Below are 14824 nucleotides of genomic sequence, written 5' to 3' on the forward strand. Positions count from 1 at the left end.
AAACAAACGAGTCAATCCCTCTGTGCCAACGCTTTAATGAGTATAGAAATCCTTGACAGCTACCGAAAGAGAAGCTCCAAGAAAAGTTACCCTCTGGTGTTAAATTATAAAAGTTTTTTTTTGTCTAATTTTGAAGTTTCCTTTTTTTCTTGTCGTTTCATTTTTTGTATTTTGTTTCCATTTGCATCTGTGTGTGAATATGTGTGTGTTTTCATTACTACAGATTCTTGAAGCTCTGGCTAAAAGTGATGATCATTTTGTACAAAACTGTACCAGCCTAAGCTCTTTAAATGAAGTGATTCCTGCTGACCTTCAGAATAAATTCAGTGCCATGTGCACAGAAAAAATTGAACACATATGTCAGAGAATATCTAGCTATAAAAAGGTAAAGATTCTATGTATATATTTTAAACTTAATATTTAAATTGTCACTTAAATGTAGCCAATTCTTAATATTGTTTATATATTTTATGCACAAATTTATTGAAATACTATTTATATAGCACTTTAAGGTTTAGAGTTTTTAAAATACTATTACGTCAGTTAATTCATTTGATCTTTGCAAGCATGAGAAGTAGGTATTATTCCACATTTTCCAGATGTAGAAAGTGAACCCTAAAGCATTAAATTGCTTCCTAGGAAAAGACAGAATCAAGATTTCAACCCTGACCACCTAATCTGAAATTATTTAAAAAAAATTATTCTATAGGTCTTCTTTTCTTTTTCTCCCAACAGAGGGAAAAGAAATCCTTAGTCAGGAAGCCCCTGGAGCATAAGCTGTATGGAATGGTTCATTTCGTTTAACTGGTTCATTCATTTGACATGTATTTATTGAGCATGTTTGAGTACCAGCCGCTGTCCTATATACCGTGCTTGCAAGAATGAAAAAGGCAGACAACATCTCTTATCTCGTGGTGCTTACGTGCCAGTGGGGAGATAGTAAATAAAGGAGTAAATGCATAGATTCAACAGGGAGAAAATTAATTACTGAAAAGAACTCTAAGGAACTGAGACTAAGGAGCTGTGATGAAAACTGCCAGTGTGGTACCTTTAGACCAGGTGGTTAGAGATGGCTTCTTTGAGAAAGCTTATATTGAAAGACAAGTACATCTCTCCTTCTAAAGTTGGAGGGTGATACATCAGGGAGAAGAAACAGCTGGCACAGAGGCCAAAGCAGGAAGAAGGCCAGATGTCAAGGGGAAGGTGGCAAAACGTAGTCAGAGGCTAAGGCAAGTACCAGTCAAAAGAGTTTTGGAAGCTTTGCACATTTTAGAGCTTTGGAAAGAGTATGGACTTTATTCTTAAAGCGATGGGAAACAGTTGAAAGGTTTTAAACAAAGGGATTACTTGATCTGATTTAGATCTCTCAAAGTCACATTGACTCCTCTGTAGGAAGGAATTCTGTGATGGCAAGCATGAAAGCAAAGAGACCAGTAGGAAGCCATCATGGTAGATCCTGTGAACCGATGATGGGGGAGGTAGCAAAAATTAGATGGATTGGGGATATGTTTTAGGCGTAGAATAAATGGGACTTTGTCTCCAAAACGTTTTATTTCCTATAGCATCTGTCTTAGTTTGCCAGGATCCCATGACACATACCACGCAAGGGGTTGACTTAACAACAGGAATGTATCGGTTTACGGTTTGGAAGGCTTTAGAAGTGTCTGCAAGGCCATGCTTTCTCCCGAGTCAGTAGCGTTTTCAAGCTGACTCACCCCAATCCTCGGAAGTCCTTGGCTTGCATCTCTGTGTCTCATCACGTGACAGCATCTGTGTCTGCTCTTCTGGCGTCTTACTCCTCACTGTGACTTCCTCAGATTTCTGGTTTCTTCTCTTTATAAGGCCTCCAAGTATATATTAAGACCTGCCCTGATTCGGGTAACTAAAAACACTACCTCAAAAGGTCCTATCTATGTGGGTTTGCACCCACAGTAATGCAGATTAAGTATGAACATGTCTGGGTTGGATTACTTAATTCAGTCTACTATAAGCAGATTTAAAAATGTTTTCTATTTACATCAATAAGAGATTGGCTAGTTAAATTATTTCCCTCATTATGAGGCATGTTGCATAATATTTGGGGCCACCATGCTAGGGAATATAATTTATTTCAATATATATGAATAAGAGCTAACTGTGTATGTTTTGGAGTATTGTTCCAGATAGAGTAAGTGATAAGCCCATGTATGTCTATATGTGTTTGTATGAAAACAGAGATATGGGTGAATGAGTGCTCAAGAGATCTTACGTTGAGTGAGATGAGGGAATAAGGGATTACTTTTTCTCTAAATAGTCCAAGTTATGTTTAACTGGTTAGATTGAAGGTGTATTACAATTGTAACCTTCTAAAAATCATTTCACATAAAGGAAAAAATAATATTCAGGATCACTGCTTAAATTTGCTATATTAATAGCAAGTTAATCTTCTTTCTATGATTGTTGAGCTCAATTCACTTATTTGTGTTTGGTAAAATTAAAAAAATATGGCCTCTTGAGTCAAAGGACAAAAGATTCTCTTTTTACTTTTCCTTCCCCCAAAAGATGTAACAGTGCTGTATAAGTAAAATTCAAAAGCTCTAAATACATACAAATTATCATTATTCTCCTTTTGAACATGTCTGAAAAGGAAAACCATTCAATATCAGAGATGGATCTGTATAAGATATGATAGGACACCAGAGATGGGTTGTATAAGGTATGATAGGGCACCAGAGATGGGTCTGTATAACATACAATAGGGCACCAGAGATAGGTCTATATAAGATGTAATAGGGCACCAGAGATGTGTCTGTATAAGATATGATAGGGCACCAGCAGGTTCTGGGTGTGGAGCTAGTGTTGTCAGTTCTCTTTCTTTTCTTTTCCCTCTGTCTTCTTCTTTCCATTCATTCTTTCACACAACAAAAGGATTTGAAGTAGCTTAAATAGATATACATGAAGAAAGGTATCCTAAATTAGTTTTAAGGTAGATTAGGTAGAATATTGACTCAGCTCCTTTTAGAAAGACCAAAACAATGCAAACCTAAAACAAGATAGAAGGATATTTCTCACTCACAAAGAAGTCCAACTTGACAAGAGTCCAAGGGCACCTGTGCTTGGGGATCTTCTTGGGATTCATATTCTTGTTTCCTCCCCTAGGATATTACCCTTTTCTGTAAGGTCAGGGTTGGCCCATCACCACCATGTGTATTAAATCCCCTTGGAAGGGAAAGAGTGGAAGATGAAGAGTTTCTTTTTGAGGGCATGACCCAGCAGTTGTGCATATCACTCCCACTCATTCTCTTTTGTCAAAGAGCCACATTTAGCCCAAAGTAAATGTACTCTCAATCCGTGCTCCTTTTGCTCAGCTAGTAATTAAGAAGTTTATTACTAAAAGGGAGAAAAGGGAGTAGATACTGCAGGATAATTAACAACGTCTGGTATAGGGTAAAGCTATATAGAATAGACCGTATAGATTGCCAGGAAAAACGAGTCACAGATAAGCTCCAAGATTCCATGTAGTTGCTACTGTGGAATGCTAAATTTGACTTTAGGCTTCCTGGTAGTCAGAATGAAAAGGGAGACAGTCTATTACATGTTCATCAGAGTCCATGTGCAATATGCATGTTTCTGAAGTTAGTATAGCTTTTCCTCCACTGAGTTCCTAAAAAAAAATAATTTTTTAAATTCTCTCACAAAAGACTTCATAGAGGTGACACCAAGGAATGTCACAGGTATTGCCCATAAATATATCCCTGCAGAAGAACTCACAGTGTGTTTCCCTGCAGGTATTTCTTTAATGCTACCTTTAATAAAAGCCAAAGACATGAGTCAAAAACTCCTTTTCATGAAAGCAAATTTGTGGCAGAACAGGGCAGGAAGAATATGGAAATGCTTTTAGTAAATGCTTACTTTTTATATAAGCAATAGGGTTTTCATAACAGTTACTCAGGAACTCTTGCCCTTCCACACTTACAACTTACCTGGGAAGAAAAAGTCAAAGTACATGAACTAATAATAGTAATACCAACTATTAACCTACCAGAAGGTGCCAGCATGAGTGGTTGAATATGCTGGCACCAAGCAGCCCTGGGCTATGTGGTGATGCTCCCTTCACGTCATCGAGCCCACAACAGTTTCTGCCAGCTGCTACTGGATAGTGGGCATAAGATATGATACCCAGTGCATATGTTGATCACCTTACTGAAACAGTGATATGAGATGCACATTCCCTTCACCTCACTGAAGTCACTGAGGCTTAGCTTGGTCAGGTAACGTGGCCAAAGGCATACAGCTGGTGACAGCCCTGGAATGTAAACCTTCTTCCCTCTTATTTCAAAACTGGATGTTGCTGGCTTACCTGTTTTGGAAATTTTGCTCAAACGTGCTGAACAGTTTGATTCTGGCAAGGGTGATAGGATTTCAGCAAAGGAGAAATCAGAATAATCAGGATAATCAGGAAATTCTAGCTCATATAACTTGGAAAGGTATGTTGGGTGCAGGGGAGAAGAGATGGCACTTACATAAAGAGAAATATGACAAGTAAAGGGAAAGACATAAGAATGAAGATGATGTTTGTGATACATAGATGGCAAATTGCCTGAATTAGAAGGAGGATTTGGTTTAGGTGTAATAAAAAAAAAAACAACTGACCAAGTCATGTTTTTTTTTTTTTTTTTTTTTTTTTTTTTTTTTTTTTTAAAGGAAAGACAGAGAGAAGGAAGGAAGGATAGAAGGAAGGAAGGAAGGAAGAGAGGGAAACATCTTTTAAACATTTTCTTGTTTTATTGTATTCTGTTTCTCCGTTTTTGTTACATGGGCTGGGGCCGGGAATCGAACCGAGGTCCTCCGGCATAGCAGGCAAGCACTTTGCCCGCTGAGCCACCGCGGCCCGCCCCAAGTCATGTTTTTACAGTGATATTTTGAAATGGCACAATGGTAAGATTTGCTTGTAAGAAAATCATTTTGGCTGAAATATGGAGAAAGTATTTGCAGAGAAAGAGTCAAGTGGGAGATTTGTAATTAGTCTAAAACCTTCGTCAAGAACAAGTTGATGGACTGGACTAGAAACACTGAAGATGGAAAGGACAGGATCAGTTCAAGATAGGTGTAAGGTTGAAATATATATGCAATTTTATAGTGACTTGGTTGTGGCAGATGACAAAGGTATATTCCTTGGTTTCTTATAAAAATATAATTTGAGATAAACTGAGTGCTGTAAGGGATTAGAATTATACAGCACAGCGTTTTGATTTTTATTCCCCCAAATTTGGGGGATTCTAGAAAAATGCCTTCCTGGTGAATGAGAGGTGTCTCATTTTCTCAGGAGTAACTGGGAGCCTGGGAGGCTATTAAAGCAGAGATGGATTTACTAATGAGCAGTGCTTTATATGATGGAAATAATATAACTCAACTATGGAAAGCTCTTTTCTTGTTTGAGTCTTGAAATAGCCGTGTGTCCTAACTCTCATCCTGCTTGTTTCTCAGATGGATTAAGGATTTGCTTAAGGTCACATAGCTGGCAAGTAGAAGCCTGGGTAATTGTCCTGAAGAATGCTGTCTCGTTTACTTTTATTTTTAATTTAGAAACAAAGAGAAAGTTTTATTCACCTGGGACCTAAGTGCTTTAAAAGTTATCCTTTTCATCTGCCCTTCTTAATCATAAACAGGTTTAGGATAACTGACTGCTTTTTCCATTATGTAGAGAAGCTAGGTTAGCAGGAGGATATTCCCAGAACCTTTCCTGTCTGCATAGGCTTAAGATATCTAAGGTAATAACCCTTGGTCATATAAGGTTAGGTGCATTTTGTGTATCAAATTGATGTCAATGAAAACAATAGCTTTTGTGAATATGTGCTTAATTTCCAGGCATTCACTCTTAAACTATTATTAGCAACATGTTTCTCTTCCAGAGGAAGACTTCACACACCCCTCTTTTTGTGAAATAAAATGTATCCATAGAAACTAAAATCTCAGAGTCCCAGCTTTATTTTGACTTCAAAAGTTTTAGGTTTTAAAAATAGGGACCAGTTGATTTCTTCTGTTTCTGTAGTCTGGCTGCTGTGATCATAATAGATTTCCTGGCCTGTTGTACAGACCGCAGATGTTTTTTAGCACATGTATGAGAGGAGTTTTGGCCCTTACTGGTGACCCGAATGATTCAGAATCAGGCATCTATTCTCCGTGAGACAGGACGTGTGGGCGACTCAGATGTAAAAATATGTTCTGTTTGGACAAATGCCGTCTCCCGAAATTGTCCTTAGAACCCTTCTTAATTCTGAATTAATTCTTCTGTTTTAGAATAATTCCATAATTGGGCTTATTTTAGAATAATATGTAATATATAAATGTTTAAGGAGCATTCAGGAGCTAGTTACTATTTACACAAAAATGTTACATGTGGGGAACCGAGTTTTGTATGTTCCAAGTACATATAGTTATTAATGCCACATAATCTTCAGACTGATACATGGATTGAGATTATGGTGCTAGAACATTGTGTGTAAAATCCCTATCCTTGTTTCCTTCCCCCAGTAGAGTAGTCCAATGCAAATCTTTTTTTTTTTTTTTTTTGCATGGGCAGGCACCGGGAAATGAACCCGGGTCTCCAGCATGGCAGGCGAGAACTCTGCCTGCTGAGCCACTGTGGCCCACCCACAATACAAATCTTTTATAACTCCATGCCAGCAGGGTGTTTTACACTTAATTGAAATAGGAGATTACCTACAGAATGATAGCTTACTTCTGTATTATTTTGTACTTTTAGTCAAATGACTGCAATTGAATTTAAATATGATCCAACGATTAATGAATTAATAATTTAATTATTAATTAATTAGCTACCAGTGCATTAAAGATCTGAAGTTCAGGCTCCAAGAATGAATTACTCCTGTCAACATACAAAAATGCCTGAATATCACCTATATTAAAAAATATATACTTTCCTTGACCCTTTCCTACTGTTCCATTTCTTTGGTCTTGCCACAGAAAATCCCATGGAAGGAGCTGCAGATACCTGCTGTCTGTACCTACTGTCTCACTACTCACCTTTCATTCTCCGCAGTACACTCCAGTTGGGTACCAGTTACCTCCACGTAACTGGAATGGCTCTTTTTTAGGGTTACAGATGACCTCTGACTTGCAGAAGCAAATCTCCCATTCCATGTGTTCGTTTTATTCATAGTCTCTGTAGGATCTGACAGTTGTCCTGGAATTTCTATTTAGCAGTTCTTTGTAGCACTTACACCATGCCTGGTTTTCATCCTTCCTCATGGCGGTTCATTCGTCGTCCCCTGTTCCGGTTCTTCCTTTTCATTCTAACTAATGTGGTGTAGCCCCAGGACTCAGGTCTTTGTTTTTCCTCTCCCTCCCTGTCCCATTTAGTGTCCCAGCCCACTCTCCATATGAGTCTAAGAGGCATCTTGGACATCACGTGTTCAAAATTAACCCCTGTTCCCCACCTCTCTGTGATTCACCCCATCTGCTATCTTTTCAGTCTCAGATTACAAGTCATCCTCCTTTTTGCTTAGTTTAAAATCCTTGAATTTGTTCTTGACTTTCCAGTTTTATACCATTTTCTAGACTCTGCCTTTAAAATATACAGCCCTTTCTCACTGCCTCTATTACTCACTGCTCAGGGTGACCCACTGTCATCTCTTTCCTAGAAGTGTCTTCCCGCTGCCAACTTGGTCCACCTACAGCCTGTTCTGCGGTGTGTGTGCATCAATCAGAGTGAAAGCTGAAGTCCTTACCTGGCCCATGGGCCCTGGCTGATCTGTGCCTCCAAGCCACCTCTGCTGACCTCTCTCCTTTCACCCTTTCCTCAGCCTTTGCTCTCACTGCACTGGTCTGCCTGATGTTCCTTGAACACATCAGGTACACTCCTGACTTGGGGCTTTTGCACCGGCCATTCCCTCTGCCAGGAACACTTCTCTTCCAGATTTCCACATTCCTAACTCTCACTTCCTTCAAGACTGTGTGCAAAGTCACCTTCTCACTGCACACTGCCCACACTACCCCGATTACAATTGGCAATCCATTTTGCCCTTCACATCTGCAACTTCCAAACCCTCTTATACTGCCCTGCTGTTTTTTGTCAATTGCACTTATCATCTTCTAGCATTATACGAGGGACTTATTTATTATGTTTACTCTTTGCTTTTCCTTTCCTTAGAATCATTGTTTTGTTCATTAATCTTTCCCAACGTTACTAGAATGGCACCTGATACACCTAGAGGGCCTTTCATATGTAATTGTGAATAAATGAATAAAAGTGGCAATAAGTGTGGGCTAAGTTCTCCACAATAGCCCTTTCCCCTAAGTCACACCCCACCCCATATCCTACTCGCTATGCATTCCTTTACTGCAAAGTTTTCAATTTTTGTTTCAATCCTTGTGAGCTTCTCCAAAGCAGAAGGTGAATGAGCTCTGTGTTGCATTGGCTGTTGTTGAAGTGATGGGTGGATTCGTGTTTACAGAGCCCTGATTCCTACATGGTATAATCAGCGCGAGTCCTCACAAGTGTACCACAGTGGACAGTTGCTGTGCACGTTTCTGATCTTCACAATCTATCCAGCTCATTTCTAGTACCCATGGCTGTAGGACCTTTTCTGCTGCCATCACCCCACCAGTGACTCCCAGGATGAAATATAGCATTGCGTTCCTAAGACTCTTCCTTCTCCAAGAGAATGCTTACAGAGAAACTTTCCTCTTCTGACTCTTATACTCTTTTTTGAAAAAAGAGTTCAGACACATCCAGACCCGTGGTTACACACCGCTTCCCAAATGTGTAGGAGCAGGGCGGGTACATTCAAAGCATGTGTGCTGAGTATATGTTTCTGAAAGCTGTGGGAAACTGGAGTCACTGGCAAGGCCATCCCCACCTCCTTTCTCCTATCACTCCAGTAACTCTTCATCACAACCCTGCTCACTCCCTTAGCACTCACCATAATGTCTAAGACTTATTTCTACCTGTTTCCCCTACTAGACCATGAACTCCTTGAGGGAAGGGCTGTGTCTGAGGCATTTTGCACAGGATATGAAATAGATGCCCCTGCGAATGGATATTTGGTTAAAAATGAAAGAAGGCAAGAAAAGCATGACTCCCTGTTATGATGGGTGCGGTGGCATAATAACATTAATCTCTGGGCCTTTATGTCTGTTGCAACAACCACATTTGAGATTTTTCTCCTGCAACAGCAGCAGAAAAGGACTTCTAACTAGAAGTTTCTGTCCAGCCTTAAATTCTAGGTCTGGGCTATGTAAGTCTGTAAGACAGTTTCTGGATTAGTAATGTGAGCAGGAAGACCAGAGATTCTCTAAATTCCTAACTTTTAGTATTTGGGATATTTTTATTATATAAAATTAATTATCAAATTGGCTGGCGATTTTGTTAAGTTTTAAATATTTCAGTTCAGTTCCATTTAGATGCCTACCATGTGCTAGCCCGTGCTGAACTACACAGCTTCTGACATGTGATTTGAAAAGACAGTTTAATACATATATAAGATAATTTGTATTCTAATGGTGAGTTCTATTTATAAGATCTGGTTTTTAATATCATATCTTTATTCTTGAATTTAACCTCAAAAATATAGGTAGTGACCTGTGACCTGTCTTTATGTTCTGTTCTTTTCAATGCCCAATTATTACCTACTATTAGTATCAATACATAGGATCATGGGGATAGTTTTCAAGTGAAACAGTAACAGAGATTATGTAATCCATATTTCCTATTTTGCTTGTGTTTACAAAGGATGGTAAAAGACGGTGGCTCACCCAGTATCATATCAGTTACTGAGACAGTTATAACTAGGACACAGGTTGGCTGTGACTCTTACTCCTTTACTTTTGAAACTGTAGTTCAATTCAATCTATGAAACCCCTAGTTATGGTTTACAAGACCACAGGCAGGTATTACCCTTACCACACTTAGCACCTGCTAAGGGAGATAGAGTTAAAACAAGTATTCATCATTTTGAGAAGGGTTCCAAAAGGGGAGGCAGTGTACTGCAACCTAACACAGCCAGGGAAATCTGATCTAGAAGGGAGCTCAGAGAAGGTCTCTGGATGATTGACTAGAACTTCACAGATGCATTGAAGTTTGGCAGTGAGGGAGGAAGGGCGTTCAAGGCTCATGGAACAGCCTGTGCCAAGGTCCAGAGTGAATCGAAGGGGTGTGAGAGGAACTGAGAGAAGGCCGGAAGGAGCTTGGGGAGCAAGGGAAGAGAGCGTGACATAAGTGAAGTGGGTAAGGACCAGGTCTTGGATGGCTTTATAGACTATGACAAGGATTAGGTTGATTTCGATGGAAACCCATCACAAGGTTTTAAGCAGTTGGGGTGGCTATACATGGGAGTCGTTTAAATCATCCGAGCATCACTTTATTCTCTCTGTCATAAAAGCTGCGTCCATGCCAGTCTTCAGGCTGCTGCTGACCCCAGTGCTCAGTGCTGATTAGTAGGAGTCGTGGAAAGTGTGGTTGGATCTGTATCAGTCCCTCCTTGTCCTGCTGTTCTGTGTCAGCACCGCTGCGCGTTGCTGTCTGACTTCCATACAGACTGCTGCTCTAAATTGACTGAATGTTCCTGTCTTCTCCCTTGACCTGACAGCTACTCCGTTCTGTGATTTTGCCTCCCTTTAAAGACCTAGTTCCTATATTGCTTTCCTCCAATCCCCATTTCTCTAACAGACTGTCTCAGCTGTGAGGAGCCTTTGGTGTTGTGTCCTAGTAAATTGTGTTGGTCACTTAAATTTTTTCTTTTACCACCTCACTTGCAGTCAGTTCCAAGGAAAGCATATGTATTTGCTGCATATATTGCTTTGCTTTATTAAGAATATTTGGGTTTTTAAATCATGATTTAATCTCTAAAAACAACTCATTCCAGATGACATGATGTGATTTTCTTTTGATTTCAGTTCAGATGATGCAAGTGAATTGTTTGGGTTGTTACTGTGTTCATCTCTTTTTTTTTTTCTTTAATTTACAGTTTTCTCGTGTTCTGAAAAATAGAGCCTGGCCCACCTTTAAACAGGCCAAATCTAAAATCTCTCCATTGCACAGCAGTGATTTCTGCCCTACAAACTGCCATGTTAATGTGATGGAAGTTTCTTATCCCAAAACATCAACCTCCCTTGGCAGTGCATTTGGTGTTCAGTTGGACAGTAGGAAGCATAATTCTCATGATAAAGAAAATAAATCTGAGCAAGGTATGTTTGCTTTTTAAATGTTATCAAATCATGAAAAGTTCAGTAAACAATCGTAATTATTACTGCATCCCTGAGATTTGATAGATTTCTGGTATGTAAGCAAATCTGAACGTCTATAAAGAAAGGGTTCCTCCCTGTATTCATTTGGATAGTTATGCACGTTTATAGAATAAACATGGAGTTGTGCCTTTTTACTGTTTTTCTCCTGAAGAGAATGATAGCTCTTGCCTTTCTTAGTCTGTGATAGGCACAACTCACGTGAGACCACTAATTTTCAGTGGCCTTGGTACTTTGAGAAAAAGGCAGGAGTAGCAGCTAGAAGGATGCATAATACCATTCAGCATCATCACAGTAGGAAAGGGGTTGGCCTGTATTCCTGGCTTTTAATTACAATTCCTGTGAGCTTTAATTCCTGAATTAAATTCAGCCTTTTAGTTTATGTAGGCTTATGCCTCTAAAATGAATTGGAGGGAATGGTTCCTGAAAGTTAAAGGTAGTGAATGTTACTATGGAATGATTTTAACTCCTTAGGGAAACTGAGTCCCATGGTGTACATCCAGCACACGATCACCACCATGGCAGCCCCTTCAGGGCTGTCTCTGGGTCAGCAAGATGGGCGCGGGCTCCGGGATTTGTTGAAAGAAGAAGACTTAGAAACCCAAGATATCTATCAGAAACTCTTGAGCAAACTTCAGACTGCACTGAAAGAGGTGGAGATGTGTGTTTGTCAAATAGATGAGTAAGTATTTTATACTGTGCTTTTACGTTTGTCTAATAAAATAACTAGAAAGTGTGATGTTTGGACATCCAACCATTCTCTCAAGTTTGGGGACACTGACTTGAGATTTGGACTCACTATATAGATCCTATATAATTTTAAGATTCCCAAACCTTAAAATTTATAGGAAAAATAGCAAATATAGATATGTATTTTAAGCAAACACTTAATACCAGGAAAAAGAAAGACAAAATTCTGTCTTGTAGAAGAACACCAAATGAGTCTCAGCATAAAAATATTAAATGGAAAAATATGCTTGAAAAGGGTATTAGCTAAGGGAATTTCCTTATGTCCTTTACGGAACATAGCACGGTGTTTGATAAATATATATATGCACGCAGTAGGTATTTATGAAAAATGTAAAATAACAAGTGCTTAACATACTTGTTAAATGGGTAAATGCAAAATGATGTTTCCTTAGGATCAATCTTTTTTTTTCTGTTCTGACTTCCTAAGCAATAACACAAATAGCTATGCTAGTGATTTCACAGTTTTAACCAAGAGAAGACAGGGGCAGTTAATTAGAATTTTTCTAAAGAGGTCAACTCTAGTTCATATTTAGGAAATAAATGATTTGCCTATTTTGAAAAACTGCCTGAACTCTTGAGGATGATATGCTGCATCGTGGCTTGCAACCATCATTGGCATCCTGTTAAAGCAGCTCTCGGTAGCATGAGACCATGGATTTGAAAATAGAAGCCGTGGCTTCTAGTCCTGGTTCTAAACCCCAGCTTTTCCTCTCCAAAACAGGGTGAATAATCATAGCCAATTGCAACTTTGTGGTGATGAGAAATATATAAAATTATATGAAAAGCAGTCAGCGTATTGCCTAACATCGTGTTTGCCATCCATTCAAGTAGTGGAGATTATTGAATATATCCGGAGCTGACAGACTATGAAAATACTGTGAGCCTTGTTACCCACTTCTAATTATACTCTCTTTATGAGGTTGCAGACTTAAATTTCTATTAGATATGTTTTTTTTACTTCTGACATGCACACATCCAATCCCACACATGGAGTTATTATTCCTACTTTTCAGAGAAGTCCTTTGGCAACGGCAGAATAATTGATAATAGAGCCAGAGCTAATACTGCCTTGGCTCTCTGATGCATTGATGACCTCACACTGCGGCAATTGCCCTGACTTTTATCTGACTTTGTTAACTTGATGTTGTTTTTTTAAGTTCAGGTAATGTACAACAAATATCTATCTTCATGAAAAAGATTGGAACCAAAGGCTTCCCTTTGCTTACCTAATTTAAAAGGCTTTATTTTTAAATCACTAGTTGCAGAAAGGGGTTATTTTATTAGCAAAACTACTTTAAAAAATTATCTTTTCTTTTTATTTGAGATTTACCCATTCCATTGCTCTAAAAACCTAACCCAGCTATGCAAGGTTTATTAGAGAATTGGCATGAAAAAGCAAAATGATTTGAGAAACTTTCTTGGTCTTCTCTGCATACAGCATGTAATTTAATTCTAAATATAAACATATTCCCATATAATTCAGGGTGCAGTATAATCACTTTCAAGAACAGTTGTCAAAATGCCTGGATTCCCCATTGCTCTTTGTACTTAGAAATGCTGCAGTGCAGTCAAGCTTGACAAATCATCTAAAAGCTAGTTACCGATCCGTTTTCTCACCATGTAGCAGTCACCCTTGACCAGCACAGATGGCTTTGCAGAGCAAAGAAGCAGACCCCAGAAATGTTGCTAAGTTTTAAGAAAGGTTGTCCCATAACATCGCATTGCTAGCCTTTCTAGGTGTCATTCCTGTGAAACGTCATGACATTGAACTTGACTTAGCATGAAGTCTGACTACCCTGCCACTTGGGAATACTCCTAGTAATAATATTGCCTTTACTATATAGTCATTTCACTAAATCTTCCCACTGTGTTCATAGTAGCTTCATATCCAAAAATGGAATTAGAGACAAATTTGCATCTACTCACATGAAATAGGTAACATTATACATTTAATCAAGGTTTTGAGATTTCTGTTTAACTTTGGGAAGCTGAGCACTTTTAACCTTTATATGACTTTTTTTTCCTGGTTAATGGAATTTAGGATTGAATGATGAACAGATTACATTGTAGAACATTTAGTGAACTGGGAGTTAAATGGTGGGGCTGGTGGTAGAATTATCGTTAAAGTTTCCTGAAAAAACTGCTGGTAAATGTACAAATGAGAACACAGTATCTCCAAAACCAGCATTTGTTATAGGGTCTTATGTTTACACCATGCATTGACCTATGCATTGAAATGCATCAACATATCATTTTCATAGTCCCTGTAATTTGGATTATGAAACACTGGCATGAAACACTGGCATATATCATAGATACCTCAAACTTAAATTTATTTCCAAAACTGAATTCTAGATTTCCTGATATTCAACTCTATTTCTGCCTCTCCCCCATCAAGGTCTTCCTCTTCTCAGTAAAGCATTCCCCATCTCTTCGGTCATCAACCTAAAATGTAGGTATCATCTTGATTTTTCTCTTCCTTTCCCCTCCACCTTCAATACCTTATCATGTTCCGTCACTTGCACCTCAGAATATAGCCATGCCTACCTTCCACTCCTACCTGCCACTCCTACCAGTCAAGCCTACCACCCATGCCTACCACCCACGCCTACCACCCACACCTACCACTCTGACTACCCATACTTAGCCTGAGTCACCATCATCCCTCACAAATATTGCTGTGACATTTTCTAGCTAGACCTCTCTCTAATACATTCCACATTCAGCAGATTCCACTGGGATCTCTAAAGGTAAATTAAACTATATTAGTCGCTTGTTTAGAACCGTTTAATAGTATCACATTGCAATGAAAATAAAATTGAATTTATTG

General features: G+C 38.9%; 1 protein-coding gene across 3 annotated transcripts in view; it reads left to right on the plus strand.

The window, feature by feature from the left end:
- PREX2 (phosphatidylinositol-3,4,5-trisphosphate dependent Rac exchange factor 2) overlaps window positions 1-14824 on the plus strand; it is a 307122-nt gene that overhangs the window by 167635 nt on the left and 124663 nt on the right. For all 3 annotated transcript variants that reach the window (XR_013178245.1, XM_077166953.1, XM_077166954.1), the window contains 3 exons: window positions 224-385; window positions 10968-11187; window positions 11719-11926. Coding sequence is in view for 2 of the 3 variants with exons in the window: in XM_077166953.1 (XP_077023068.1) it covers window positions 224-385; window positions 10968-11187; window positions 11719-11926 (590 nt within the window). In the remaining variant the exon portion in view is untranslated. The remainder of the gene's footprint in view (window positions 1-223; window positions 386-10967; window positions 11188-11718; window positions 11927-14824) is intronic.

This window comes from Tamandua tetradactyla, chromosome 6 (assembly GCF_023851605.1).
Source record: "Tamandua tetradactyla isolate mTamTet1 chromosome 6, mTamTet1.pri, whole genome shotgun sequence".
Lineage (NCBI taxonomy): Eukaryota > Metazoa > Chordata > Mammalia > Pilosa > Myrmecophagidae > Tamandua > Tamandua tetradactyla.